General features: G+C 48.7%; 1 protein-coding gene across 4 annotated transcripts in view; it reads right to left on the bottom strand.

Moving 5' to 3' along the window:
* Positions 1-26,665, bottom strand: part of LRCH1 (leucine rich repeats and calponin homology domain containing 1) — a 149,691-nt gene that overhangs the window by 33,686 nt on the left and 89,340 nt on the right. For all 4 annotated transcript variants that reach the window (XM_037129495.2, XM_037129501.2, XM_037129510.2 and 1 more), the window contains exons 4-11: positions 18,121-18,226; positions 13,729-13,865; positions 12,884-13,011; positions 11,715-11,778; positions 8,916-9,021; positions 8,241-8,368; positions 5,224-5,291; positions 3,383-3,466 (exon numbers count right to left, since the gene is read on the bottom strand). In XM_037129495.2, coding sequence (XP_036985390.2) covers positions 3,383-3,466; positions 5,224-5,291; positions 8,241-8,368; positions 8,916-9,021; positions 11,715-11,778; positions 12,884-13,011; positions 13,729-13,865; positions 18,121-18,226 — 821 coding nt within the window. The remainder of the gene's footprint in view (positions 1-3,382; positions 3,467-5,223; positions 5,292-8,240; positions 8,369-8,915; positions 9,022-11,714; positions 11,779-12,883; positions 13,012-13,728; positions 13,866-18,120; positions 18,227-26,665) is intronic.

Here is a 26,665-nt window from a genome sequence, read left to right as displayed (position 1 = left end):
GTTACAATGCTATTTTAAAAAGTGGGAGCGATATTTTATTTTTATTATTATTATTATTTTAATAATAAATGGGGGTGTTGGGTAGCAGGGGGCAAAGCAGGGAAAATCAGGAAAACTGTAATAGCATAATCAATAAAATATAACTAAAAACATAAAAGGTAGAGTGAGTTCATATTATACAGGCTTATTGAAAAATGATATCAAACCAACAATAGGAAATCCTTAAGAAACCCAGATAAAGGCAAAATAGGATAATAACCTGACTTTTTGATGTTAAGATTGTCTAAAAGATAAACCTATAAAATTTAATCATAGGCTTAACTAAAACAGCAACAAAAAAGGTCTCGATTTGTGACATGAGATAAAGGAAAAAATCCAATGTGTATGTAAAGTTTTTGTTACTAACGTTCTGTCCCCAAGCAGCTATAACCTCTTAGAAGGTCTTCTTTTTATCAGAAACAAGCTCAGGCCTGGCTCACAGAAGCATTATTAGCAAGCTGGAATCGTCTCATGATAATTATTTCAGGGCGAAGAACAAAGACCTGAAGCAGCAAAACTGGAGGGTTATTTTCCAGGAGGAAATGAAACCCGTGTAACACTTAAGAACAACATCATTTTGTAATATTGCTCCCGAAAGGTGCTAATCAACTACCACCTGGAAGGTGACACAGAGCTGTTTTCGTCCACAACTTGGCAACCCCCCCCCCCCTTGCTCAGGCATCTCCAAGCTGAGAGGAGGAATCTCGAAATCCTTAGTCTGCCTACCGCCGAAGAACTGAGACCCGGAGCAGGGAGCCATGGCCGCCAGGCCACCTGGGTCCGACTCCTGGGTCCAGAGGCCAACCCCCCATGACACTGCCAGTCCCCTCTACGGGGGCTGCTCTTTCTTGATTTGGGGCTCAATCTGGAAAAAACTCACCGGGAAAGCAGTGGAAGATGTCAAAGGTGAGTGTGTTACAACAACATAAAGTTTGAGCCCGCAGCGGCTGGCGCTCTGTCACACCCTGTCTTCAAGGCTCTGTCCTGGACGCACAATCCCTTCTCATCCACACGCTGGCCCTTGAGGACCTCAGCCGCTTCTGCAGCTACTGTTACTCCATCCCCTGGGGAGCACGAGCCTCAGATCTAAGCCACTCAGTCCCAGAAGCAGCCCTCCAGCAGCTGGGTGCACATCGTCCCCACGCTGCCCCCTTGGCCGCTGCTTCACACATCCTAGCTGACCCCCAGGGCACCTTCAAGCTGCTGTCCCTCCCGGTTCCCCTTTTCAGAGGAGATGCCGGGGCTTGGGTCTAAACCACCTGGGACCTCTCCCTCCCTGCGTCCTCGCCACGACAGCAGCTCCCACCGTATGTAAAATATCTGGGTGTAGAAAAACATTACAGACTACTTACAAATGCTGCAGAAAACTACCCGTCATGATATATTTCCTTCCAGTTTTGATTTTTTTCTTAGCTTCTTACACATTTGAAACCTAATTCTATTGATATAATTAGGATCAAACTTCTTAACACTCATATTACATAATGTGCATCCTAAAATATGTTGAAACCTTTAAAACACATTGCCTTGGCTACATTATATTCCACCTTATTAATTACCAAAATGTATTTCCCTTTTCCCCAATATTTGCTATTAAAAACACCCCCCCTTCACAATCTTTGTTCATATCCTTTGTCCCTTGGGATATATTTTTAGAACTTATTTAAAGAAATGGTTTCTATATTTTTTAGGTCACCACCTGCACACTATTAATACTAGGATGCCTTCTGGAGTGGTTTTGCCAGTTTACCTTCCCACAAGTAGTGTGTATGTTATTTCACATCCTCTCAACCGTTAACAACTACGAACTTGTCACACCGCACACACACAAGCTCTTTCGTCACTAACTCCTGTGGTTCAGGACGCAAACACAGCTCTGTGAAGAACACGCCTTGACTAGGCACTTAATACAAAACTTGGCCTAAACCAACGATTAGAGAGCAAGAACAACATGACCTCCCTCTACATGTAATAAAGTCTCAGCTCCTCACGACTCCGTCTGACATCGCCCGCTGCGCCCCCCCAACTAAACCCCCCCCCCAGACTCTCAGGCCACCTGCACCTCACAGGAACAGGGGTGGCTTTCTGGAGTGGAAATGACCCCACCCCACAAGTGACGTCAAGGAGTCATTTCCCAAGTCCCACCGAGGATCCCGGGCCTGGCCACGGCGCAGGCCACCCTATCTGCTCCATTCTCTCTGACCTCCAGGCCCTTGCCCAAGCTTCCCAGTCAACCCAGATTTGCTTTGCCCTTCAAAGCGCTAGTTATTCAAGGTTAATACCCAAACCTTCCGGAAGGTGGGAGTCAGATATCCGCTCTAGTCAACCAACTTTAAGTGTGTATATCTATTACACTTACAAATAACTGCCCAAGGAAACTCCATCTCCCACAGTGGAAGTTCTTGGAAAGAAGAGCTGTGTCTTGTTCACCTTTTTATTCCCCAAGGCGCCTACCCCACATCTTCCTATGCCCTAGACACTCAATGAACATCTACAGTGTCGAAATGCTTTTCAAATCAACAGCTAAAGATGTTCATCACAGTCCAGCTGACACGTCACTACCTTGTCAAGGCCAGACGACACTGGCGGGCGGTACGCTCACCGACCACCTTTTGGTAAATTCCCAGAACCAAGCGGAGGTGGCTGGGGTGTGATTTTCAAGTTCACCCCATGACAAGACCACATCATCTTGATAATTTAAATTCCCAGGACCCCTGAAGAGTTTACCAGGGATAAGCATGAGATCTATGTCTTCAGTGATAAGGGAGTTATTACCTGACATCAGGCATAGTATCTTACTGGGAAATATTTTGTCCATGGGAAGTTCATTTTCCTTAACTAAGCAACTAAAAAATGAATCTACTGTATACAGTGCCAGTGACAGACAATGGCTGATTCAATTAAAAATTACCCTGGGACCTAAATCATTACAAATATATTCCTTAGTTAACACCTATTTGCCACCATCACTTAAATACGGTAGTTCCTGATGTAACAATTCTTGCCTTTTTGGAAAATCTCTCCTGTAGTTCTGTAAGTCAGAAATTTAGACTTTAAGCAACATAAAACACTCACTTTTACCCTATTTCTGCTTTTTAAGAATTATGCTAAAAATTCCCACATGAATTTCAGAAGAGTGAACGCATTTCACTGAAGGGTGGAGAAGGGGCAACTGGTCTCCATCCATGGAGAAGTTCGACTCTCACGGATGGGCCTTAGGGGAACGTGAGAGTTAAAGGGAGTTAAACAACTGTACTGTGTACACAAACATTTGTATCAAGTGAGACAAGGAACTGGTTCGTATTAATTACACCCGGAGTTGGGGCCAAGGGGACAGGCGCACCTGTTGGAATCCTGCAGCAACTCTGTGTCTCTCAGCTGTCCCGTCACGGCCATGTCCACGTCCGGGTCTTCAGACGGATGCGTCCTGCAGCCAAGAACCGAGTGTGAGATGACACCCACCACAGAACAGGAACGTCACCTTGGGTCTTAGGAGCAAAATCACACATGTCCAGCTAAGGTCTCGCACGTGGTCTTGATACCTCAACACTATGACAAAGGCCAGTCAGAGGGCCCTGCGGGATGAGCTGCCGGAATGTACCGGAAAGAGCTCCCGATGGGGGAAGCCCAGCGCTGCTGTAAAGCCTCTCAGTCTCCCTGCCTGTGCTGGGGGCCTCCACCCACCCACCTGCACAGTCGGCACCAGACCAGCTGGTGGCTCCCCGCTGCCTTCCTGAGCCCTGGGGGACGGGGCCCAGGGGTGCGGGGCGGGGCGAGGGCAGAGGCGGGTCTGCACTATTTCCAGACCTCCAAACGCCTGTGCAACAGAGGGGGAGGCGGCTCAGCTTTACAGCTTTCGCCCAGCAGGACTTCAGGGTGGGACAGGGGCTCTGGGTCTCAGCCCCACATGCCGCACAATCGCACAATCGTCCGCGGCACTTCACAGCAGAGCAAAACCCAGGCCTGGGAGTCCCAGGCAGATCCGACTAGGGCTTGGGCACTTTATTCAGCTCTACAGATGGCCCTGATTTACAGGCAAGCTTGAGAACAGACACAAACAAGGTCAAGAATGAGGTTTTTAGAGCTTTATATAGCTTAAAGAAGCCTTTCCCTATAATTCTACAAATCTATGATCAAGCCAGGCCTCCTTGGTCTTTCAGAAATATACCCAGTGAATGCTGGTCACACTGGATAGTGATTTGAAAGCAACCTTTTAAGGTTTTTAAAGGGCGAGAGAGATGTGGCCATGGAAACTCCCCTCCACTACAGAATGTAAGTGGAGGGACTTTTTAACAGCGTGGAAAATCCCCCCTAAGGGGAGAAACCCCGTAGGGTCTGGGAGAAGGTCCAAGCCTCCGTGCCCCACTGTGGAAAACAAAATCCCATGAACCAGAATCCTGCTCTGTGACACAGGGCCCAAACTCCGTCCCCAGGAGATGGTCCCCTGGCCCATACAGATGGCTCATGCCCGCCCCCATAAAGCTTGCCAAGGAACTCTTCGTGGGCAACAGAACCGAAGGGCTACCCTTCTGGCGTGAGGTTCTTTGGGTTCCACCTTGCTCTCTGTGACCGTGGGGCGTAACCATGAATCTCTGGGTGCCTCAGTGTGTCATCTGCGGAATGGGGAGGGCAAATGGACTTACAGGACTGCTGAGAAGTTGCGATGCATTACTACTCGTGACGTCTTTAAGACAGGGCCTGTCACGGGGTGTGATATTTAATAAATGCAAGCTATTATTACAACTGTTGGACTCAGGGCCAGGACGTGAGAGGTGTGTGATTATCTCAGATCTAGACACCGAAGAGCTTAGGCAAAAAAGGGGGGTCGGATCTATTAATACGTTAGGTCCAGTTGTGGGCTTCTTCGCACAAATGGAAGGAAGCCAGAATCTCCACGTTAGAAATTCTACCTAATTCCCTGAGTCACATTTCTACCTACAGCCTCAAATCTGATAAAGCTCAGGGCCGAGGAAGAGGCATGACCTTGCGCTGTACCGAGTTAACCCTGTGACAATGAACATGAGACTGAGGGAAGCTGGCAACTTCCTATCAATACCTTTGGGTAAGAATATCAGCTTGGCCCCTGCCCCCAAAGCGGACTGGAACTCGACCACGACAAAGCTTCCATTTTGCCTAAACCTGGAAATCTGCCGGCAGCAGCTAAGCCCCAGGCCCCGTACTCACGCCCCCTCGGACTGCCAGGGCGCGTCCTCTTCTATCCGAAGTGGCTCCTCGCAGTCCACCACCCTGCCCTGTGGACAGAACACACGGGTCTTCTGAGAGCCACTGGCTACCCACGGTCAACTGTCGAACCCTGCCCCAGCCCACGTTCATGCCAACATGGCTCACCACAGCCGGGAGGTGGGAGCAACCCCGGTCCATCAGCGAGTGAATGGATCGACCACGTGGGGTCTACCCTTACTGGGGTGTCATTCAGCCCCAAACAGGAAGGCGGTCCTGACACATGCTCCTATGTGGCTGAATCTTCAGGACTCGGCAATAAGTGAAACTAGCTGGCCACGAAAACGAACCTAGGATATGATTCCACTGTTATGAGGTCCCTAGAAGTGTCGAATGTGTAAGGACAGAAAGCAGAATGGCTGCCAGGGGCTGGGGGAGGGGAAGGAACGGGGAGATACTGTTGAAGGAGTGAAGAATCTCAGTTTTACCAGATGAAAAGCCTTCCCGGAGGCAGGGTGGTGATGGCTACACCGTAATTAACCACCACTGAATTTTACACTTAAAAATGAGGAGGATGGTAATTTTCCCATTCTATTTATTTTACCATAATTAAAAATAAAAATTTTTAAAAAAGAAAACCTAGCCCAGGACCACGATACCTGTTAACTTCCTGACAGAAATTTAACTCTTCATTCCTATTCCCTCTTCGCGCCTCTGGATGTTCACGGGGTTTTGTTGGGCGTGTCAGTCACATGAGGGTGTGCATTCCAGCATTTCTGGGAAGAGTGTGTGTGTGTGTGTGTGCACACACATGCATGCGTAGTGGGGCAAAGGACTGTATAACATACTGACAGAAAATGCCTCCAAGGACATCTAACAGGTTTCACGTGTGCAGCATCCCGATTTCACTGAAACGCACCCCCGCCCCCCATTATTTTCCCAAAGACACGCTGGCGGTAGTTTGGGAACGGCACGTCCACCGCTGGAACTTCCACTCTCATCTCTGACGCAGAGAAACGCCCCTTCACGCAGCCGGGAGCCCACCGCCGGCTCAGAAGCCGCCCCGAATGAGGACATGCTCTCTGGCAAGGAAAGAACAACAGCCAAGCGGACTGTGTTCTGACATGAGTCCAGCCAACTCTCTGGATGTCGCTGAGCACGCGTCTTCTTCCAGTGAGACGGCTAGTGCCTGACACTAGTCTCCAGCTTGCAAAACACTCAGACACTTTCTATATGGATTTTACTTAGCAGCGCAGAGCAATGCCACCGTAGCAATTTCTGGGCCACACTGCCCGAGTGACAGTGAAGTCCACGGCAGAAAACACGCCGCCAGCGATGACCGAGAAAACATGTTCTCATCTCTTTTTGCCAGGCTTCAGCAGCAGAGGCCATGGGCATTCCCTCCAAATTCTCAGTTTCCCAACAAAAAGCAGCCGAAAGGGTGAAACATCCGTTTTTCTTTCCATATGCAAAATAGGGCTTACTGGGCTTCTTTTGCTGAGTTAGACGGTTACACAGTTGGTCCTCATTATTTGTGGATTCCATATTTATAACTTTGCTCACTCAGTGCAATGCACTGGAGCCCCCACACTGACACGCATGCTGCTCCCTGCGTCCCTCGCAAGCCTGCACAGGACGGTGACAGCTGAGCCCCCGACACGCTCTGCCTTCTTGGTTCAGCTGTCAGAGTCCACTTAGTGCCACCTTTACACATTTTTTTGGTGTTTTTCTGGGTGATTTCAGTGCTCAAGACACCCCCACCACGGGGCTGCAGCATGGTCTCATGTTCCTGGGCACAAGAGGGCTGTGATGTCCCTTCCAGAGAAAAATGTGTCGGACACGCTTCATTGAGGCGTGAGTGAGGGGCGTGGGCGCAAATTCAATGTCAACAAACCAACAAGGCACATCTACAAGGTGTCTTTAAATAGAAATGCGTGAATGCAACACAGAAACTGCGGTCAGCAAGGTCATGTACTGGCCGTCCGACACAGAACCTAACCCCGTGTGTGCCCTGAAGACGTGGCTCAGGACACGGCAACTCAGTGCCGGGGGCCACTTTGTAGAGCAGAACCACCACGAACAATGAGGACCAGCTGTAGTGACAAAAGCACAAAATGCTGGCTCGGCGGAGGAGAGAGAACAGGACTTTGTGAGCCAGGGACGTCTCGGTCCTCAAGGACTGAGCGGCGGGCACACCTGCTGGCCGTCCAGCACGCACTCACAGGCTTCACAAGTGAGGCGGCTCACGGCTAAAAGACGCCTGGCGTTCAATGTCGGGCTTTTCGTCGTAGGTGTAGGTTTTATTTTATCATTAGCATTCTTCTCTCGATTTTCCAAGACAGGCCTCTTGCTGGGCTGAACATCTAGGGGATCATCCTCACGTTTTTGGGAGCCACAACCTGAACCGAAAGGACTGGCAGAAACTTACCAAGGCACTAAACCGCGTCTCAAGGTGACACCGTGACCACCAGCTTCCCTCACAGGCTAGTTTTCCTCTCCTCCTCGCCACTGTTGTAAAGAAGCTTCGCTGCCAGCCCAGCCACTTCCCCCAGCCTTCCAACGCCTTACGGCCCTGACAACAGCCAGGGAGCCAGCGCCCTCAGCGTGGGCCTTCCAAAAGGGGAAGGAAGACACTCACTCCAGAACCTAGAAGTCCCCGCTTTTCTCTCTCTGCTGTGGACAGACCCCTGGGAAAAGCATTCACCTCGAAAACGTGGACGAGAAGGTGGCACTTGGCTTGTTCAGCTTTTACTGATCGGCCACGGTAACTTGGACATTTGCCTGCCAGAGCAGGGGAAAGTGGAGTGACTTCCAAATCCCATGCACACGCCACCACGTGGAGGGCTGTGCGTGGGAGGGTGTGGATCCTCCTGGCAGCGTGTAAAAACACGCTGGTCTTGGAGGAGGGGAGCTATAAAGACCCAGGGAAGGTGGCAGCGAGCTGGCATTTAAGGTGCTCGGTGGTGACCTGAACCAAACGGAAGTAAGTAAATAACACAACTAGTGGGTCTTCAACTTGCCTTCATGTAGTTTACAAATTCCGGGTGGAGAACATCGGTTCCACGGGTAAACTGGTCTCTTGCTTCCCCTGAGTTGGAACTGTCACCCAGCAGGGACGTTTCGGGTGGAAACTCCTGACGAAATTCCCCTGGAAAGCAGACAGAGGCCGGTGGGAAGCGTGAGTTCCCGAACACGGAACCGTGACAGGTGGGTTCACTTCTCAGGGGGGAAGGTATCGTCTAACGATTTCGGTCTTCTCTCCTGCCTCTTTTTCTCTTCCGTGAAGGGCGTAAGGAAAAGGTAAAAGAAGGGAGGAGAGAAAGACAAGGAACAGGAGCAGAAAGCCCCAAAATGAACTCGGAAGTCCAAGGCCTCTGTCGGTCTTAGTTCCTTGTCAAAGAGATGAAATTTCGTCTTGACTTTTTAAGACACAGAGAAAAGAAAGCAGGGGAGGCCTTCATGCCCTCCGTAAGGTGTGATGTGTGACTAAGGAGGACAGCTTCACTGTGTACCAGCTGTGCGCCCCGGTCGCGGCAGCCTCCACAAAACTGAGATCGTCAGGGGCCGCCTCCGAGTTTTGCACTCCCAGTGAGATCGCCTTCCCGATCAGCTGTTATCACCGTATTTGTGCACTGTGTGAACACGGCCTTTGAAACTTAAAAAGAACCCTTCCTCCCCACCTCTCATTCTCAGACCTTTCGCTGGACTCAGGTGATGCCGCGGGTCCTCCCTGGTGATCTGCTCTTCCTCCTTGATGTTGGACATGGGGACGCTGAGGCTGACCGCATCTTCATCCGACGGCTGGAAAGAAACAGGGCGCTGCTTCAGGCACGGGGAAGGGTTACCGGCACAGACGAAGAGAGTGCCACGTGATGGAACAGCACCAGACCGGGGCTCCCAAAAGCATAAGTATTGCGTAAAAGACACCGGCTATGAAGGACAGTTCTATTTACTAAGCTCAAAATCAGGCAAAACTAACCCATGGTGTTTAAGATCAAGCTTGGGGGTGGGGTGGTCTCGGGAGTGGGGCTTTTTGGGGTGCTGGGAAAGTCCTGTTCCTTGACCTGGGAGCTGGTAACAGGCTTCACGCTGTCGAGATTCATCGGGCTAACACCCGTGTACTTCTCCACGCATGCTCTGAGCGGAAACTCTCTCAGACATGTTCTAACACAGTCTGGGGACTGAGAAGGGCTGGGTGACACTTGGCAGAACAAAGGAATACTAACAAACGGGCTATGACAGGGTCCCCAAGTCAAATCAGCTGTGTCCACAGGAATGTCACTGGGAGATGTGACAACACTGATCCAGCACAACCCTTCTGCGGTCTCACGTGGCTCGTCACAGAAAGCCGACGGTGAACCTCTGGGACAATGTCACATGTATCTATACTGCCTTTTCTGTGCTTCGTAACTAAGCTCCGGTTTCAGGGTGAGGGTGCTGCCTTAGTGGGTAAAAGGGCTCGACGGCTGTGGGACTGCCACAGAACACGTGTTCTGTGAAGTTTTCGGAATGACACTTGGACTTGTCACGGGGTTAGTTCTCTCTGGGAGTCTCGCTTCCCACACCAACTAATGATGCTGATTCAGAAAACTGATGGCCCAACACAAATGAGACAGGGAGCCTCATTCATCTTCCTGTGTCCCCACGTCAGTGGTGCTGTTCAGTGAAGAGCGTTTCCGGTCACAGGGATCAGGACCCTGCCCCCCAGAACCCGGTTCGCTCCCCCGCTCCAGAGGCGACCACTCTCTGAGCACAGAGCTCATTCCCTTTCAGACCTGGGTGCAGATTGTTCAGAAACTGGCAGACATAGCAAATGGGTGTCTCCTCCAGTAAACAGACGTTCAGCAGAGTCCCAATTTTTTGGCTTGTTCATCTTGAGGAAAATGGGTTTTTAACTTCTTAGGTACCAATACTGTCCATCAGAAAAATGGCAGCAGCAAGAAAAGGAGCGGGGGGGGGGGGCACCGCTGAACCCCACAATGAGCTATAAGGGGGTGGGGAGATCAGCTGGCCATAGATATTGCCAAACAAAGCAGAAACAAAAAGGTACAGTGGTTAATTCAGAATCTTGATCATTCTAAAAAAAAATTTCTTGGAGGTGTCCCCAGGTAATGAAGCTACACTGTGAGATGTGCGCATCTTATTCTGTGGAACAGAACCTCCTCTGGAGTCCTGCTTCCTGCCAGCCGCTTCCCATCTGAGACATTCGGCAGAACTCCAAAGATACGCATCTCGTTAAAAGGGGGGGAATGAACTCCTGGCCTGCTCCTGCAGAACAGTATTAGCATCCCACTCACACTAAGCGAGAACAGAAGGACAATGAAGTCCTTTGTGCGATGTTTCGTGAGTGGACTTACCCCTAGAAGGCAGGTAATCGAGAAAGCAGAATGTGTGTCAATGTAACAGAAAATGAGTTTAGGGTGAGTCATTTCCGAAACAACGGGGCATTTCAGGGGACTCGCCGGTTTTAATAAAGCCAAAGGGGTTGAATTAAATACAACGTGTAAAGCGATGTGTCGATCATTTTCTCCCCGCAGCCCCTCCCCGGAACCACAGTGAACTATTCATGTGGCTCCACCGAAGTCATTTTCTTGTATGGATAGGCCCTTTATCTCTGGCTAACTCTCCTTCCTCCTGAGATGTTCTGTGAGAAAGAGGTTAAAGTATCCTAGTTTTTGGTTTTTTTTAATACACTGCTTTATAAAGAATTCGGGGAGGAGGGGGAGTAGATCCAGATACTTAACTGTATATTAAACCTCAAGGGTCTGCAGAGAACTGGAAACAGACATCTTCCCTGAGTCGCACACATTGATTGTACCCTATGAATTGTACCTTCAAAGAGGATTACAGTGTCTCAAGCTCTGAGACCACAAAAACTCCCTCAATGAGGGAAGACCTGGTGATACGCCGCCCCTCACTCCACCCATGCCTTCCTCGCTTCCCCGCATCAGGAGGCTCACTTAATGGCAGAGCAGTGAAAGCTCTGGGGGCATCTAACGGGCTCTGAATGAGATAACAAACATGCTAAGTAAGCTATTTTACAACCACGTTAGAAAGCTAATGAACTTTTTACCAAATGACCTAAAGAGAGTTCTTCCAGGAGTCACGCATGAAACCTTTCCCGAAAGTACTCTGTCACTTAAAAACAAGCATTTATTACAAATGCCTCATGGATACTTGCACCTCACTTACTCATTTCATAATATTAAGCATTCAAGAATATTCTTGATAATGTGGGGTGTCGGGGAGGAGGGCAAGGAGATAGGAATTCTACTCCTGAGACACTGGCAAAACACTAAAGATGCAGAAGAAGCTAACGACGACTAATGTTCATACAACACTCAGAGGATTTCTAATTGTTGCTTTCACAAACATTATCACATATCCCTACGCAGAGGGTTCATGCCTTTTACCAGAAAGGGTCTCAATAAATGCAGCAGATAGAGCTAGAAGCAGAGAAAGAAAAAACAATTGCAAACAGATCACAAACTTACCTCCGTGGCAGATAATCGCTTGTCCCCATTATCACTCCCAACGCCCGAGTCAGAATCCTTCTTGCTGGGTGGGTGCCGTCAAGATTGAATTCACAGAGGAAACAGCAAAAGCGCAAAGTTCACACGCCATATCAGTTTATATTCGAATTATGAGTTTGCTCTACAAATTTTTATTACTACCATAAGGCAACAGAGTGGCTCAGTACTAAAGGGTGTTACGACAAGGGCCTAATGTGATGGGAACCAGATACTTGCACTGTTTAAACAGAGCACAGAATGAATTCTCTGTGTTCGGGGGTCTTGTGGATTTACGCTTTAACCAAGGGGCCTATTCTTTGAAACAGTTAACGATTTCCTTATTCTGATTATTTACATTAAAAAACGCAAAAACTACCTAATTGCTTTTTTAGGTTTTGAAATGTTGGCAGTCTTGAACAGTTTAGTAAACTTGAACCCAGTGACTAAATAAATTTGAGGTACATCTTTAAAAAGTAATGAAAACATATTTTAAGCTTTATGTAAAGGTGCCATTAAAGTGGTCCAAGATTTTAAGTCACTAGTTTCCTTTTTTAATAAAAAGGTGTCTGCAGCAAAGGTGTCTCCAAGCAAACCTGTGTCCTAAAGTGAGTTCTCCGAAAACACAAGGCCGACTTTGTGCCAACAAGCAGCCAAGGACACACGGAAGGACTCTAACACTTCCGTTCTCAACAGGAAATGGCGAAACTAGGCACGCTGCATCTCAGAAAGACAATTAAAAAAATAAAACCTGGAGTTTTTCTGAACAATGTCCCAGGGGCATATTAACAATTAGTAAGGAAAAAAAACCATGTCTGAGCTTGATATGGTTGTGTTAGTGGATAAGTAAGAAATACCTGTTTATACGCTACACCTTATTTATAAGCATGTACATTTGCACACACATAACTGTGCACACAGACAGCATTAAGAAGGACTGATTTTTGATTAGGAGAGAGTAGATAAGACTTGAGAGGTGCCAAAATGTTACCCACAGCATCAATTTTCTCTTTCCTATTCCAAGTTTCTGAAACTCTGAGTTATAAGTCTGCCCTGGTTAGCGAAGCAGAAGAATTCTGGAGTGAGGTACCTGGAACATCCTGGCCTAAGCAAAGCTCTAAGGAGGGGCCGGGAGCCGGGGTGGGTGCACACACCTGTCTTCCACGTGCTGCTGACTCTGCGGCCTCTCCATCGTGTGCAGGTACAGGGAGTCGGTCGTCTTCATCTGGCAGGCCTGGATGCTCAGGTACTTGAATATGTGCACTTTGCCCTTTGTGCAAATCTGGGGACACATCCATAACACACTTAATGTTTTAATGGCAAAACAAAACATCAACATGAGACAGCTGACTGTGTATTTTAATGTTTGCATTTTCATGCCCAGGAACCTTTCGACACCCAATGTGGCCTCTACGAAACACAGAAGAATCTGGGCAGTCATTTCTTCCACTTGGAACAGAAATCCACGCTCCAGCAATTTCTAGTCTGTCTTGCAGGAAAAATGCAAAATCCTAACAGAAATGCATTTAAGTGTAAATAGTGTAAAAAACTGCAGAAGTCCAACACCTAACCTGGCAACACTCCAACTGTGGACCCGTTTATACTCCATTTTCCTCCTTGTTTAATATTTGAGCTCGAATCTTGTCTCTAAATAACCAATAATCATATTTCAACATGCTCAAGCTCCACTTTCCAGCCAATGTTAAAGTAAGGACTCTATGACTCTTTTTCACTCCACAGAAAAGTGTCAAATGTACGTCTAAATAATAAAATAATCGGCTACAACTGGGCTGCAGTACTAAGAAGGAGAGTGAACCCGATGCCGGTCCGTGGGCTTGAGGTGGCAGAAGGCAACCTACTGCCGTCGGATGCACCCAAGGGCTCGCCTTTTCGGGGACTGTCCCTGCTCAGCATCAGGTCGAACGCCGCACTACCCCACAGACCATCACCAGTCACCGGAGCGGCCCTGCACACCCCGCCCGCCTGCCCGGCCCCTCACCTGCGCAGGAGGCGACTGCAAAGGGTTGTTCTCCAGGAGGAGCACTTGCAGCTGCTTCATCTGTCTAAAGCAAGCGGGAATCCCGAGCACTTTATTGCAGGAAAAGTCAAACTTGACCAAGGGAAGGTCTACTAGCTCTAGAGGAAGAAGAGGAACAAAAGAAAAAAAAAGAAAGAAACTCAGAAAGCAACACGATTGAATGGCCAAACGTTCAAAAATTCACTGTCTGCGTATCAGGAGAAACGTCATTGAGCACAAGCAAAATTAAGCCCTGGGTCAGGAGTGAGTGCAGGCGAACAGGCGTAGCACTGCACCCAAAGGGTAGGTGGAACCTTCCACTGGGAGTTCCATACGTTTAAACTGCTGTTAGTGCTGGTAAGGACGGGAAATACTTGATATTTACAATATTGATTGTGTAAAGATGGTTTTAAACAGTAAAAGCAATCACATACGCCACATCACACAAAACATATTCTAACTTCCAGTGTTTCCAAGCAGTGCTTGGTAACATGAATAATACGCTAAGCATAGCATATTCCTATCCGTTTAATGTATCTTGGCTGGCATGACCTCAGCACTAGTTACGAGAAATACGTTCGTGGTTTTTTTCACTCCACTTTAAGAAGTGAATTTTGCAAAGAACCCTGTAATCCTAACTTGATAGGGCTTTATTCTCCTGCTTTTAAAAAATCTTCTGTAGCTCCACCAACAAAACAGAACATTATATTTAGCTTAAAATCCCCACCCAGTGGCAGAGTGAGCACTCAGTAATTTCAAGCATTCCAACTGGCACCGGCAGCTGCAAGAAACCAGTCAAACATACTCCATACAGCAGCGAGGCAAGTCATGCCGAACGTGTAGGGTAACAGGGAACAAACCACTTGGATCTCTGCGCAAGAGGCTCTGGGGGTGGGGGGAGGGGTGCCATTTCAGAACAGGCCTCCCACATTTGCTACTGGACCTGGTAAGGGCTGGGACATGGTGCTTTCAAATGCTCAGGATTCCGAAGAGGAGGAAGGGCAGGAACCAGAAAAAGAGGAGGAGCCAAAGGCAGCACCCTGAAGTAAGCGGGGGAACAGGGTGGCTGCTCCTCCTCCTCCTCCTCCTCCTCCTCCTCCTCCTCCTTCTGCTGCCTAGAGGACCAGGGGTTTTCGCTTCACTCAGCTATGTATGCTACGTTCGAGTTCCACCAGGAGTCTTCGAGCAGCCAGTGTCTGTTCTCCAGAATTCAGCTAGTCCTGGGCTGGGAAGGACTTTCCTTCTTTCATAAAGCCTCCAGGAATGGCTTTGTCTTAAAGAGAGAAGGGATGGGGCTAAAATGATAGAAAGAAGGGAGAAGGAGAACATGGACTCAGCAGGTCCCCAGTTCTTGTCCAGGCCAGGCGGCTGGGTGAGAGGAAATCAGGAAGTCTACTTTTTCAGTTGCTGGGAGTTCACTGCTGGAACCCAGCTCGCTGCCCAACAGCGGGATGAGGCTTTGCCTCCGCACCTGCTGGTCCTCGTGAGGGCTCTGAGCAAAGGCATGGAGCAGCAGGAGGCGGAGAAGAGAGGGAGTAAGTGAAGCTGGAGAACAGTTTGGGATCCCGAAAGTCAAAAAAAAAAGGGCGGGGTGAAAAGGGGGAAGATCCCTTTCCACTTCACAGTTTCTTTCTAAAATGGGTAAGAATTAGGGGGGTTATGTATCAGAAGACTGGCTCCTTGCTGTAACCTTTAGTAACATCAGTCCTCTTCTGTGATGATTAACTTTATTCACAAAAGTCAGGTTAGCAAATCAGTGGTGAATGTTACCTGGATGCTAGAGCTTCAGGAATCCTCTGCCACCTAAAAGGAAGACCTTTTAAAGCAAAAGCAGAGCTGACGGAGCAGGAGCGGGGCGGGGAAGTTCCCTACGAGTCCATCAAGTGGGAATGGTAGCGACCCTCTTAGTGTTTCACAAGAACATGGGGGGGGGAAATGGTAACTCCAGCCCAGACAAGCTCAAAAGAAACAGAGCAGAAAAAGGGAGTAAGGAAAAACAAAAAAAAAGGAATCTTACTTTTCTCTCTCTGATAAAGAAGGGCAACGAACAGCTACTTTAATCCACTGTCAGTTCTGGCCCCAGAAAGAACAAAACACAGTCCCCATTGTACTTGAATTTCTGTGGGTAATTAGGCCAAAGACATTTTCTTCCACTCCTCAGATGGAAAGCATATGAGAAGGGGCACTCCAGGAGGAAAAATAAGTAAAGTAAATGCAGAAAGTCTTTAAATTCGCGGCCTGAAAGCATCCTCAATGCTCTTTTGTTAATGGAGTTCTCCAGAGTGAAGCAAAAGGAAACCGGATAGTCAGGAAATTATTTTTTTTTAAGATTTTCGAGTACACTGATGTTTTAGCTTTGAGTGAATTTTAAAATACTGACCCTGAGTAAACACAATTATGGAAAGCATAGAAATTTGTAACTAATCTTTTCAGGGAGAGGAATGCTTTTAAGGTAAGGGTTGGGGATGGTGAGAGAAGCAAACGTCTTGGTCTTGTAGATGAACTTCCCACACGCTTCTAAACTATCACAGGCAACTGTTAAACAATTAAATTATGTTTTCCTTTTGAAAAAAATGCAATGACTTGCGATGATTTCTCAGGGATTAACCTGAGAACTGACATTGAAATGAGCGTTTTCTTCTGTGCTATGAAAGATTATATGCTGATAAACGTGGGAAGAGTTTGCCCTTTGTACTTGCGCAAACGAAGAAACACAACTGCGAACATTCAAATGGGGGACCACACAGTGACAAAAGGAAAAAATCCGTATTTTTATGCCATGTCATCTCAAGTATTGAAGTAATCAACTTATACACAGAGACCATTTCTAATTCTACTTCTTTAAAATGCCAGTCGGCATGCGAAAGAGAAGACGGCAGGCAGCAAACCACCCATCTGTACAGCACGTTTCATTTCACGAAGTCCTTTCCCTTTCCTCGGCACCGTTCTCCTGCCCCGGGTCATGAAGCATTTCAAGCCAAAGACTGAGATGCAGGGACAGAATAAAAATCGAGCGGCTCTCAAAACAGCAGCATCAGCGTCAGATTAACCAAATGCCAACTGTCACCAAATATAGGTTAGGGTCAAGGTTGACAGTTGTTCGTATGGCAAATAACAATAATTAGTGATAATACATGAATAAGCTCTGCTTCGCAGGCGCGTGGTGGTAAACCTCTTTTTGCCCCCAGCCCGTCTGTGGCTGTGCTCTGAGGTGTTGTTCACCACGTGTGTGAAACTGGCAAGCCCAGTGTCCTCCGATGAAAACTGGGGACATGGATGTGACCTCTGAAAATCAGAGGGTGTTTTGGAGAATGCATTCAGCGCCCTTCTGACACATTCCTGATAGAGATCCAAATAATCCCAAAGCATGAAATTCAGATCCACGACCACCTCCGAGGCTGACTGTCGAAGTTCTTAATGGTCCGAAATTTCTGAATAAACCTATCTTTTGTCTTGGATGCCGACACAACGTGTCAGAAGCATGCCTGCAGAGGCCCACGGCGGCAGGACCCCGAGTCTGCGCCAGAGCAGGGCCATGAGAGGGACTTCACGGGAGTCACCCAGACTTCCAGTGACATTAGTCCAAGTGTCACTCTAGCAGGGGCAGTGCCTTCCCCTGAAGAACAGATTTAGACACAGGGGGGTTCCAGCCAGTTCCCCCTCAACAAGAAACCCTGGCCATCAGACTTGCAGGACGACCAAGCACACTAACTACGCGGCTGGTGTGATGTTGCAGAACATCACAGGTCCATACCCACGACAATGCACGCTGCCTCCTGTCGTGAGCCAAGTGGTGTGCCCCCAGATTCCTACACTGAAGCTCTGACCCCCAGATTGCGACTGTATTTGGAGACAGGCCTTCAAAGGGAAGAACTAAGTTAAAAACGAGGTCATTAGGGTGGCCCCCAATCCAATAGGACTGGTGTCCTTCTAGGAAGAGATGAGGACACAGACAGAAAGTAGAGGATGTGAAGACACTGGGAGAAGACGGCCGTCTACCAGCCAAGGAGGGAGGCCTTGGGAGAAATCGGACTGGGCGACACCTTAATCTCAGACTTCCAGCCTTCAGAAGTGTGAGGAAGGAGATTTCTGTTGTGTGAGCCGCCCAGTCCACGGTGCTCTGTCATGGGAGCCCCAGCAGAGTAATACGCGTGCAAACACACACGCGTGCAAACACACACGCAGCCTCCTGCAGGGGAATGGCTGACTGCTGTGCCCGCTGGCTAACAGCACGGCTTGAATAGGACACACCTGTTGTCCGCATGTGACAATTAAAATGGGCAGTAACAGGCATACGCAAACAGCAAAGCAAACAAAAAATAGCCAGGGTCTCCCGTTTTATCCACCGCCCCACACACGCCCCGTCTTGCTTACCTTGCGGTAACACCTCCAGGTAATTCCTCCGCACATTGAGCTCCCGCAGAGACTTCAGCTGCCCGATCTGCGGCGGCAGGGCGGTGATCTCGTTGCAGCTGACGTCCTGCCCGGGAGCAGAGAGAGAGAGACTGAGAAATGCCATTTCTGGGCAATCGGGCTGCACCAGCAACATCCCCGCGAGGGATTCAAACACTACGAGGGCGGCGGCACAGGCAGACTCCCCTGAGGGTCCCCAAGGTTCCTAGCCAGGGAAGGCTGAGCTCGGAGACGAGAAGGAAAGGCCAGCCACCCCCGAACCCTTCTGAGAGGAGAGGAAATCGGAAAAGAAGGAGGCCGTGGCCACTCGGCCGCATTCACAGGCTTCCGTCTCATTTCGTTCTCCCCTGAAACTCGAGAGGCAGCGTGACCACCCTGATGTCTTCGGATCACAACATGGAGCCTCGGAAAGGTTCAGTCATTTGTCCGAGGCTTGCGAGTGCCAGGTTAGCACGTGGAAACCATCGGCAACCCAAGGCCGGCCACCCTCCCACAGCACCTCCAACCAGAAGAGAACACGCCCTGCCCCTTACTAAACACTCACGTCTTACAGCAGAAAACGCCACACATCCAGGCATTGTTTGGACGCACAGTTCATGTGAGATCAAGGTCAACCTTGGACCTGAACACCTTCCCTACATTTTACAAGCACGCCTGTGGGGTGTGTGGATTGTCTTCCTTGCTTGGGAAGGACTGATATTCTATTAATTGTTGATTGGACCCACCCCTTGACAGACGCACAACGGAGGCACGACGTTTTAAATCTCACATGTCCTTGCTGTTACCCCTCCTCCCACTCTGCCTCATGGTTCTGGCAGCTCCACCCTGCTCTCCACCCCTCACCACGGCAACTCCACTGGTCTAGGGCAGCCTTCGGTCTCCAGACTGGTTTCCATGCTTCACTCTCTTCCCTTGACTCATCCGGCCCAGACTAAAAAGTCATACGATGGCCCCGGCAGGTGTGGCTCAGTGGATTGAGCACCAGCCTGTGAACCAAAGGGTCACAGGTTCGAATCCTAGTCAGGGCACGTGCCTGGGCTGCAGGCCAGGTCCCCAGTAGGGGGTGTGTGAGAGGTAACCACACAGTGATATTTCTCTCCCTCTCTTTCTCCCTCCCTTCCCCTCTCTAAAGAAATAAAATATATATTTCAGAAGAGTCACCCAGTGTACATTTTACTATGTCATTCACCAGCTTCAACACCTGGGACAGCTCCTCACCTACCTACCGCACAGGACCCGCACTCTGCACGCTCGGCCCCCCGCACTCCGCACGAGGCCGGGCTCCGGCGCCTGTGCGTTTCTCCAGCGCTGCCCCTCCGAACGCTGTTCCTCGTCTCCTGCCCCCGCACTGCAGCAGGGCTGCTTGCGGTTCCCAGTGGGCACCCAGCTGTTTCACAAAACCTGTTCCCAAAGATTGTTCAGCCTCCGGCCCTGTCTGGTACGTCTCCCAAGTATTGTCTTCTTGTCCCACGTGTTCATCTTTCAGGACTGAATTTAAGCCCCGCCTCCCCCTGAAACCTTGCTTGAGGCTCCGCCCCCTCCCACTGCAATGCAGTCACCAGGAGGAGACCGGACCACTCTTCCGTGGGGTGCAACAGAGCCTGTCACTGTCCTCATCTGCTCTAATATTCCTCTTCTCCTCAACATCTGCGAGCTCCCGGACAGAAGGGACCATGTCTTATTCACGCCAGCCTCCAGGTGCCAAGCAGAATGTCAGGTGTAAGGTCCTTACCTTACACCAGTAAACTTTGGATAAAACGTCTCAGCCCATTGCCGCTGCCGTCCCATCATGCTGCCGTTCCTTCTGCCTCAGAGATGGGACCACCAGCTGCTCCAACGCACATGCCCAATCTCTTGCACATACTTGGTATCGCAGAATCACATATATGTTTGGACCATGAACGATCCCAGTGGGATCCAGTCCTTGACTATCCCACATTGCTGCTGAACCTGCAAAAACCCGCTCTTTCACCGTCGTCCCCCCCCCACCCTGTAGAAGGCAGCAAAGCCTCGTTTCAGAAATCGATTGGCTTCCGGTTGCTCCAGATGAGACACGGCACCACTGACCAATCCCTGGAAACCCCGGGCTCTGCGTAAAGCAAGCCCCCACACAGCACAGCAGACTGCTGCCCTCCAGCCCCATCCCACCTGCCGGGGGGCCTGCTACTCCGTCAAGGTCATGAGGACACAAAATGAGTATCACTTGATGAAGAGGAATAATATTGCTCCTGCCAAAGGGAATGGAGCCGCAACCTGTGAAGGCTGAAGGTATGCCCTGGAGTCAGCCCAGCGCACTGCTCTGTACTCCGCTGTGGAGCTGGGGGTGCAGGGAGGCGTGGGGGTGGAGGGAGGGGAGGGGTCAGGAGCACTAACGGTTCACTGGCATGACCCCCAAGCTGGCTGTTGCACCATCACTCCTGGCCCAGAAAAGTCACAAAAAATTTTATGAAAAACATCCCTAGTAATTAAACACACACACACACACACACATACACACACACCGACAAGCACAGTTGCAGCGACATAAATGTGTATGGGACTGATTCCAGAGTTAGGACATCCAGAAATCTGCTCGGTCACTTCGGCCCCTCGGTGAGTCAGGAAAGCGTCTGTCTTTCTGAATGTACTTGCAGACACGAGACGTGAACAGCAAACACACACCTCTCTTCCCGATTCCTACGGCGCTGGATGGGTCACGGAAGTCAATGAAATCCTCCACTGAAAGCTTTGTCTCTCTTTGCTTTACCCAAAAGAAGTAATGTTGCAAACATACTTCTGCTTTAAAAGTGCCCTCATACGAATAGTGCACAGGCAAACCCCAGAAACAAAAGAAATTCAGTCACTCTATTGGACTCACAAAGCCGTGTTGTTGATGTTTGGGGGCCGGGGGAGAATTAGTGGGGATTATGTGCCAACTCTGGTCTGGAAAGAATTTATGCAGTTGACAATGAAGACGAATTTCTGTAAGTCTGTGAGTGACAGCGTGAGAAAGACCCTTTTGTAGTTCAGGGGACTCACAGATTTGCTACATGAAACTGACAACGTAAAGACATTTTAAGGACATGATTTTTAAAAGCAACCTTCTCTTAAAAACAAAAGAGAGGGAAGAGAAAAGAACAAAGATGACAGATACATTTAGGCAGCACATCTGCAGCATGAAATCACCTGAAACTTTTATGCCATTTTTTCATGTGTTCTCTCATCATCTAGCCCTTTGCTCAGTACCCTCTGATTGGCCAGAGTTTAGGGTATCCTGTTTCTCTAAGCATAAGGTAATCCAACATATATTTTCTAGCATCATAGATTGATCGAAGATCAACTGCCCTCAACTATATTTAAATACTTATTTATCAGCAGGGAAAATGGTCACCAATTTACTTTTTCTTTTTTACGGGACATCACATAATGCCAACAGGGAGTTTTTCCTTCTGACTTAACAGGACAAGACTTCTGAAGACAATCAAACCCAGAGTCCGAGTGTCCGTTCGCATTTTGAAGGGCAGGTGGCAAAAGGTCTAATCATTGTAACAATTCCCTGCGCAGCTGCGGTTACTTCCTGTCCTGCCGAAACCGTGGGAAAACACGCCCAGGCACATCAAGCACACGGGTGAGACAAAGACTGGTCATTGTTACACCGTCCACATTGTAGAAAACTGAGCAAAACTCTATTCCGCAGATGTCATTAAACTTGCCGAATTTAAGAGGTTCTGAATTTGTCACAAAATAAAACTCGTTCGTTATTATGTCTTCATTAGCTGGGGAGTGAGGAGGAGGAAAGAGAGGCTAATCAGAGATGCTTGGGGATAAGATATTCCATTCAGAAAACTTGAAAGCAATATCCCTGGAATGTCCTGGTTCTGTAGGGTACATCTGTCCACAGTTGGCCCAAGATAAAATAGTGTTGATTTTTCAGTGGCTTAGAATTGCCAAATGAATTCCTTCTGAATTATCTACTAGCCCTAAGCAATGTATTAGAGAAAGGAAATTATTCCAGGCTTCAGTGAAATCAAACCACCACATATTTAGTGTTCCAGTATTACAAATAGGCCAAAAAATGAACCATCTTACGTGCCCTAAATATTTACTAATTCTATTCTTCCACACACAGAAATAAACCCACTTATTACACAGTAACATAAAGTCAATCTTAAAGTTTGGATGGGCCGGCCAGCTCAAGTCTGTCATACGGATAAAAAACAAAACAGAGGTTTCGCTACGACAAACTTATTTTCCACTGGTTTCCACTGGTTCCACCTTGCTGCTATGTAACCACATTTCTTCAGAGCCCTCCTGGGAGCAAAAGAAGTCTCTGGAAGCATGAAATGCACGGTGAAGATCAATACACTTTTGCTAACTACATGATAGTTGCCAACTTACCTTTAGAAGGTACAAATGGCAAGGGTTTTAAAACATCGGGGTCGATCCTGAGATGACTGATGGGCAGCGCTCCCTTTCGGAGCGGAACACTGTGGAAAGGACCGGAAGGGCGGCTGGGGGGTGGCCCTGGTGAAACCAGCACGAGACTGTGTCAGGGGGCGGGTCTCCGCTGGCTGTCACTCAATCGCCTGGTGCGAGTGGGCCCCAGGGTGGGGGAGGAATTGCAGCCCATGGTGCTCCAAGGGGCTCTCTCGATCACACTCTCCGGTTTTAAAAAACTTCGGTGTGGTGATACCATCGCTTCAGACATCTTTTTGTAATAAATCTAGTTGTTTTTTTTTAATTTTTTTAACTGAAGGAAACACAAATGTTCCGACAGGAAATGTAAGCAGTTACCATTAGCCTCCCATCAGGTGGCCACGCCCCTTTTCTGGAAGTCTCTGTATGAATCAATGTAACTTTAGGTAAATGTCTTAACCCCTCTGTGGCCATGTACGAAGAAGAAGCGGGGAGATTAAATAATCCCGATTTCCCTCCAAAATCAGGAAAATCCATTTGCCACATCAGAAATGATGAGGAGACTTTGTTTGAAAGTGGACACTTAGCTGACTTAGCAGTGACGTCCATTTTGATTTCTCGGCGATCAAGGAACCTCAATGCCTGTACTCAGAACTTTTTTTGTTTTTAAAACAGTATATTCATTTAAACTCCGAGATTTTAACAAGCCAAATAGAGACACTCATTGATGGAGAGCAGGAGGACAGCTGAGGGAGGGGGGAGGTAGAGGGTGAAGGGATGGGGCAAAAAGGAAAGAGGACTGACTCATGGACACGGACAACAGTGTGGGGATTGCAGGGGGAGGTGGGTATAAGGGGGATAAATGGTAATGGGAAAGAAGTACAATAAACTCCCAAGACTTTTACAAGCAACTGCTAGTATGATAGATTTAAGACCTCTCAAGACCTACTAAATGTCTCTTTCCAGAATAAAACTCTACTTCCACAGGTCCACAAAGGCACGTCCCACCCCATGGCTCTTCGTAAGAAAGGCAGAAATGGGAGCAACAGGAGCGTTGAACAAGCCAGGGGTTTCCACGTGTCCCAGAGGACAGGAGCCGTCTGCAGAGTGTGCAGATGGGTGAGTGATCATGGCCGGTCTGTGAACTTACGTCTCCACTACCTGCCCCAGAGATCGAAATGCTACGCATAAAAACGAGGAAGAAGGGGTTTCCACCAGAAGCTGCTCAGTAAGTCCCTGTCTATAACCAGTCCTTGAATGCCAACTCTCCACACAACCAAACATTCACGGAAAGGGAAGAAAAAGGGGTGCGTCTTGCCAGGGCCCCGAAATGCACCTTCCACTCAGCTGCTACTTGAGCCAGGCCCTGTGCGCTTTCTGGCTGTGAGGGCAGGTTCCGAGTCAGTGATGCTGAGATCTCACGCGTGACGTGAGAGCTGGGAGACAGTTTTCACACTCGTGACTCAGGAGAAGACAGAGCGGAGAAGGCCCAAACCAGAAACAGACTGTCTCCGGACCCCAGCATGAGAGCACACACAGGGAAGCGGTAAGAAAACTCTCATCCTTCAGTAAATGCGCTGTAATGTTCCCCAATTATGTATCGCATTCTATCTTAAATGTGGCTGCCTTCATGGCTGTCTGTTAATAACAGGTAAGGGGGGACCCCCAAAAAACTAGAATTATCTTCTGGAGGGCAGGCCCCTTGTAGTACAGGTTTCCCCCACTAGGTGAGTGTTCTCAGAACCCACCTGTCTCAGTGGACCAGCTGGCGTCGTTGTGAGAGGCCGTGTTTGGCTTCAGTGAGTGTGTTTTGAAGACTCTTGCAACACATTTGCCCATTTCATGATGGGTGATTTGTGAGCACACCTGCTACACCACACTGAGTGGTCAGCAGTTTTTGACCCAAAATGGCACGACCCCTGTGCCCCACCCTCCCTATTCACCTGATCTCACCCCAAGAGACTGTTTATGTCCCTGGATGAAAAAAGTCCTCGAAGGGATACATTTTGCCGATGTGGAAGAGGTGAAACAAAAAAATAGCAGAAGCACTAAAAGGGATCAAAATCGAGGAGTTCAAAACTGTTCTGAGCAGTGAGAAAAATGTTCCAATGGGTGCACTCCATCAAATGGAATATACTTGAAGGTGACTGAAATTTAAACATATGAGAATAAATATACAATTTTTATAACTAAATTCCGGGTTTTGTGGGACCCCCTCCTTGTATGGCATTCATACAGCATCTCTTACCCAATATTTACTATCCCTTATCTTTCAGGCATGATTTGGTGGCAAAGAGTTTCCAATACGGTAGCATGGTTTTCATGAGTCAAACAAGGTTCAGTTGATCCAAAGGGAGTCTGCTGAGCCTCCTTCTGGCTGTGGGTCCTCGGAGAGGGGTCTTTCTGACAGACACGGCCCATCTGTACCACACCCCAGTTTGGTAACACCCCGATTTCCTCTCAGCTGCTCACGACCTGCCACAACGTTAATGGGAACATCGCTGCCAGCTGAACCCAGCGATGCCAAAGAAAGCAACCCAGGCCGCTACTCCGGGTCAGGCGGGCAACGCGGAGGAAGACACGGCGCATCCAGCCATGCGGCGCTGTGGAAAGGGCGTGGGTGTTCAACGCCTCCGCTCCACCACTCCGGAGCGGCACAGCCTTGGGTGCGCAGTATTTACAAAACTCAGACTTGTCTGAACAATGCAGACGCAATACCCGCCCTGCCGGGAGACTGTCGAGTTTGTATGAAATAAGCCGTCCCATACCCGGCAGAGCGCCAGGCGCAGAGCCGGTGCTGGGGGAGAGCCCAGGCCTTCTCTCTTCCCACCACGGGATGCACACACGTACACAGGCGCCCAAAGCAACGAATGGGTGTGTGCGGCTCCACACTGGGGAACAAAGGTGCAGAAGCAACTCCAAGTGCCCATTAGATCGTCCCCATCAGCAACGCCTCCCGGGGGCCCGCTCCACAGAGCTGAGATCGTGCAAGTTCTCCAGGCCTCTCGTGTGGACTCACGAACAGGACGTCTCAGACGTGCCACTGAATGGCTTCTTCGGAGAAGCAGGGACCACGGCTCTTCAATGTTCCCTCACAGCGGTGTCCAGCCCGCAGCCCGCAGGCCCCATGCAGCCCAGGGCGGCTGTGAATGCAGCTCAAAGCCGGTAATTCACTTAAAACATTTTGTTAGTGTTTGTGCATTTGATGCGTGGTCCAAGACAACTCTTCTTCCACTGTGGCCCAGAGATGCCAAAAGGCTGGACACCCCTGCTACAATCTCAAATGGTGGGCACACCAATCTCTGAAGAGCAATGCTTTTTGTTTTAAGATTCTTAGATAACTGTGGCACACTGAAGAAGCTAAGACAACCCTGGCCAAAGTGGCTCAGTGGGTTGGAGCATTGTCCTGTAGACCAAGAAGTCACAGGTTCCATTCCTGGTCAGGGCACACGCCCAGGTGGCTGGTTCAATGCCTGCACCCAGGGCATGTTCAAGAAGGCAGCCCACCCATGTTTCTTACTCCCTCCTTTCTCCCTACCCCTCTCTCTAAAGGCAGTGAAAAAATGTTGTCAGGTGAAGATAAAAAAAAAAAAAAAAAGAAGGTAAGATATTTTTTTCCAACTCCAATTACTCTCAAAAAACTAGAAAGGACAACTCCTTTCTGGTAGACGGCTACTGTGTTTTTGTGTCTGTATTTGCTTTCTAAGCAAACGACGACTCTGGAATGCCTCACTTATACTTGGAAGAAAACAGAGTTTACAACACAGTTTAGGATACTGAGTCTAAAATTTGAGAAATTTAAGAGTATTTCTTCCAAAAGAGTTCAACAATGCTGAGCCCGTAAGCTGAGAGATTTTTTATCAGCACTTGGGTGGGCAGGGTGCCCTGGATGCTTGGGGGGCGCCCTTGTGTTTTTAAGAAGTTGGTTACTTCGTAGCAGAAAACAGAAGCTGCCCACGTAATTCTACACTTGCTTTAGGCTCTCCCAAGAACTTTTTTCCCATTGATGGCTAAAAAATCATCGGATGTGGCTAACTACAGTAACACTACTATTTTTAGAAAAAGATTAAAGATAAATAAGAACAGATGGAAACTGATCTTTTTTTAGTCT

The sequence above is a fragment of the Artibeus jamaicensis genome, unplaced genomic scaffold (assembly GCF_021234435.1).
Source record: "Artibeus jamaicensis isolate MK-2021 breed Jamaican fruit bat unplaced genomic scaffold, CSHL_Jam_final contig_415, whole genome shotgun sequence".
NCBI lineage: Eukaryota > Metazoa > Chordata > Mammalia > Chiroptera > Phyllostomidae > Artibeus > Artibeus jamaicensis.
The sequence above is the reverse complement of the archived record's forward strand: the minus strand, read 5'-3'. Positions and strand labels throughout refer to the sequence as shown.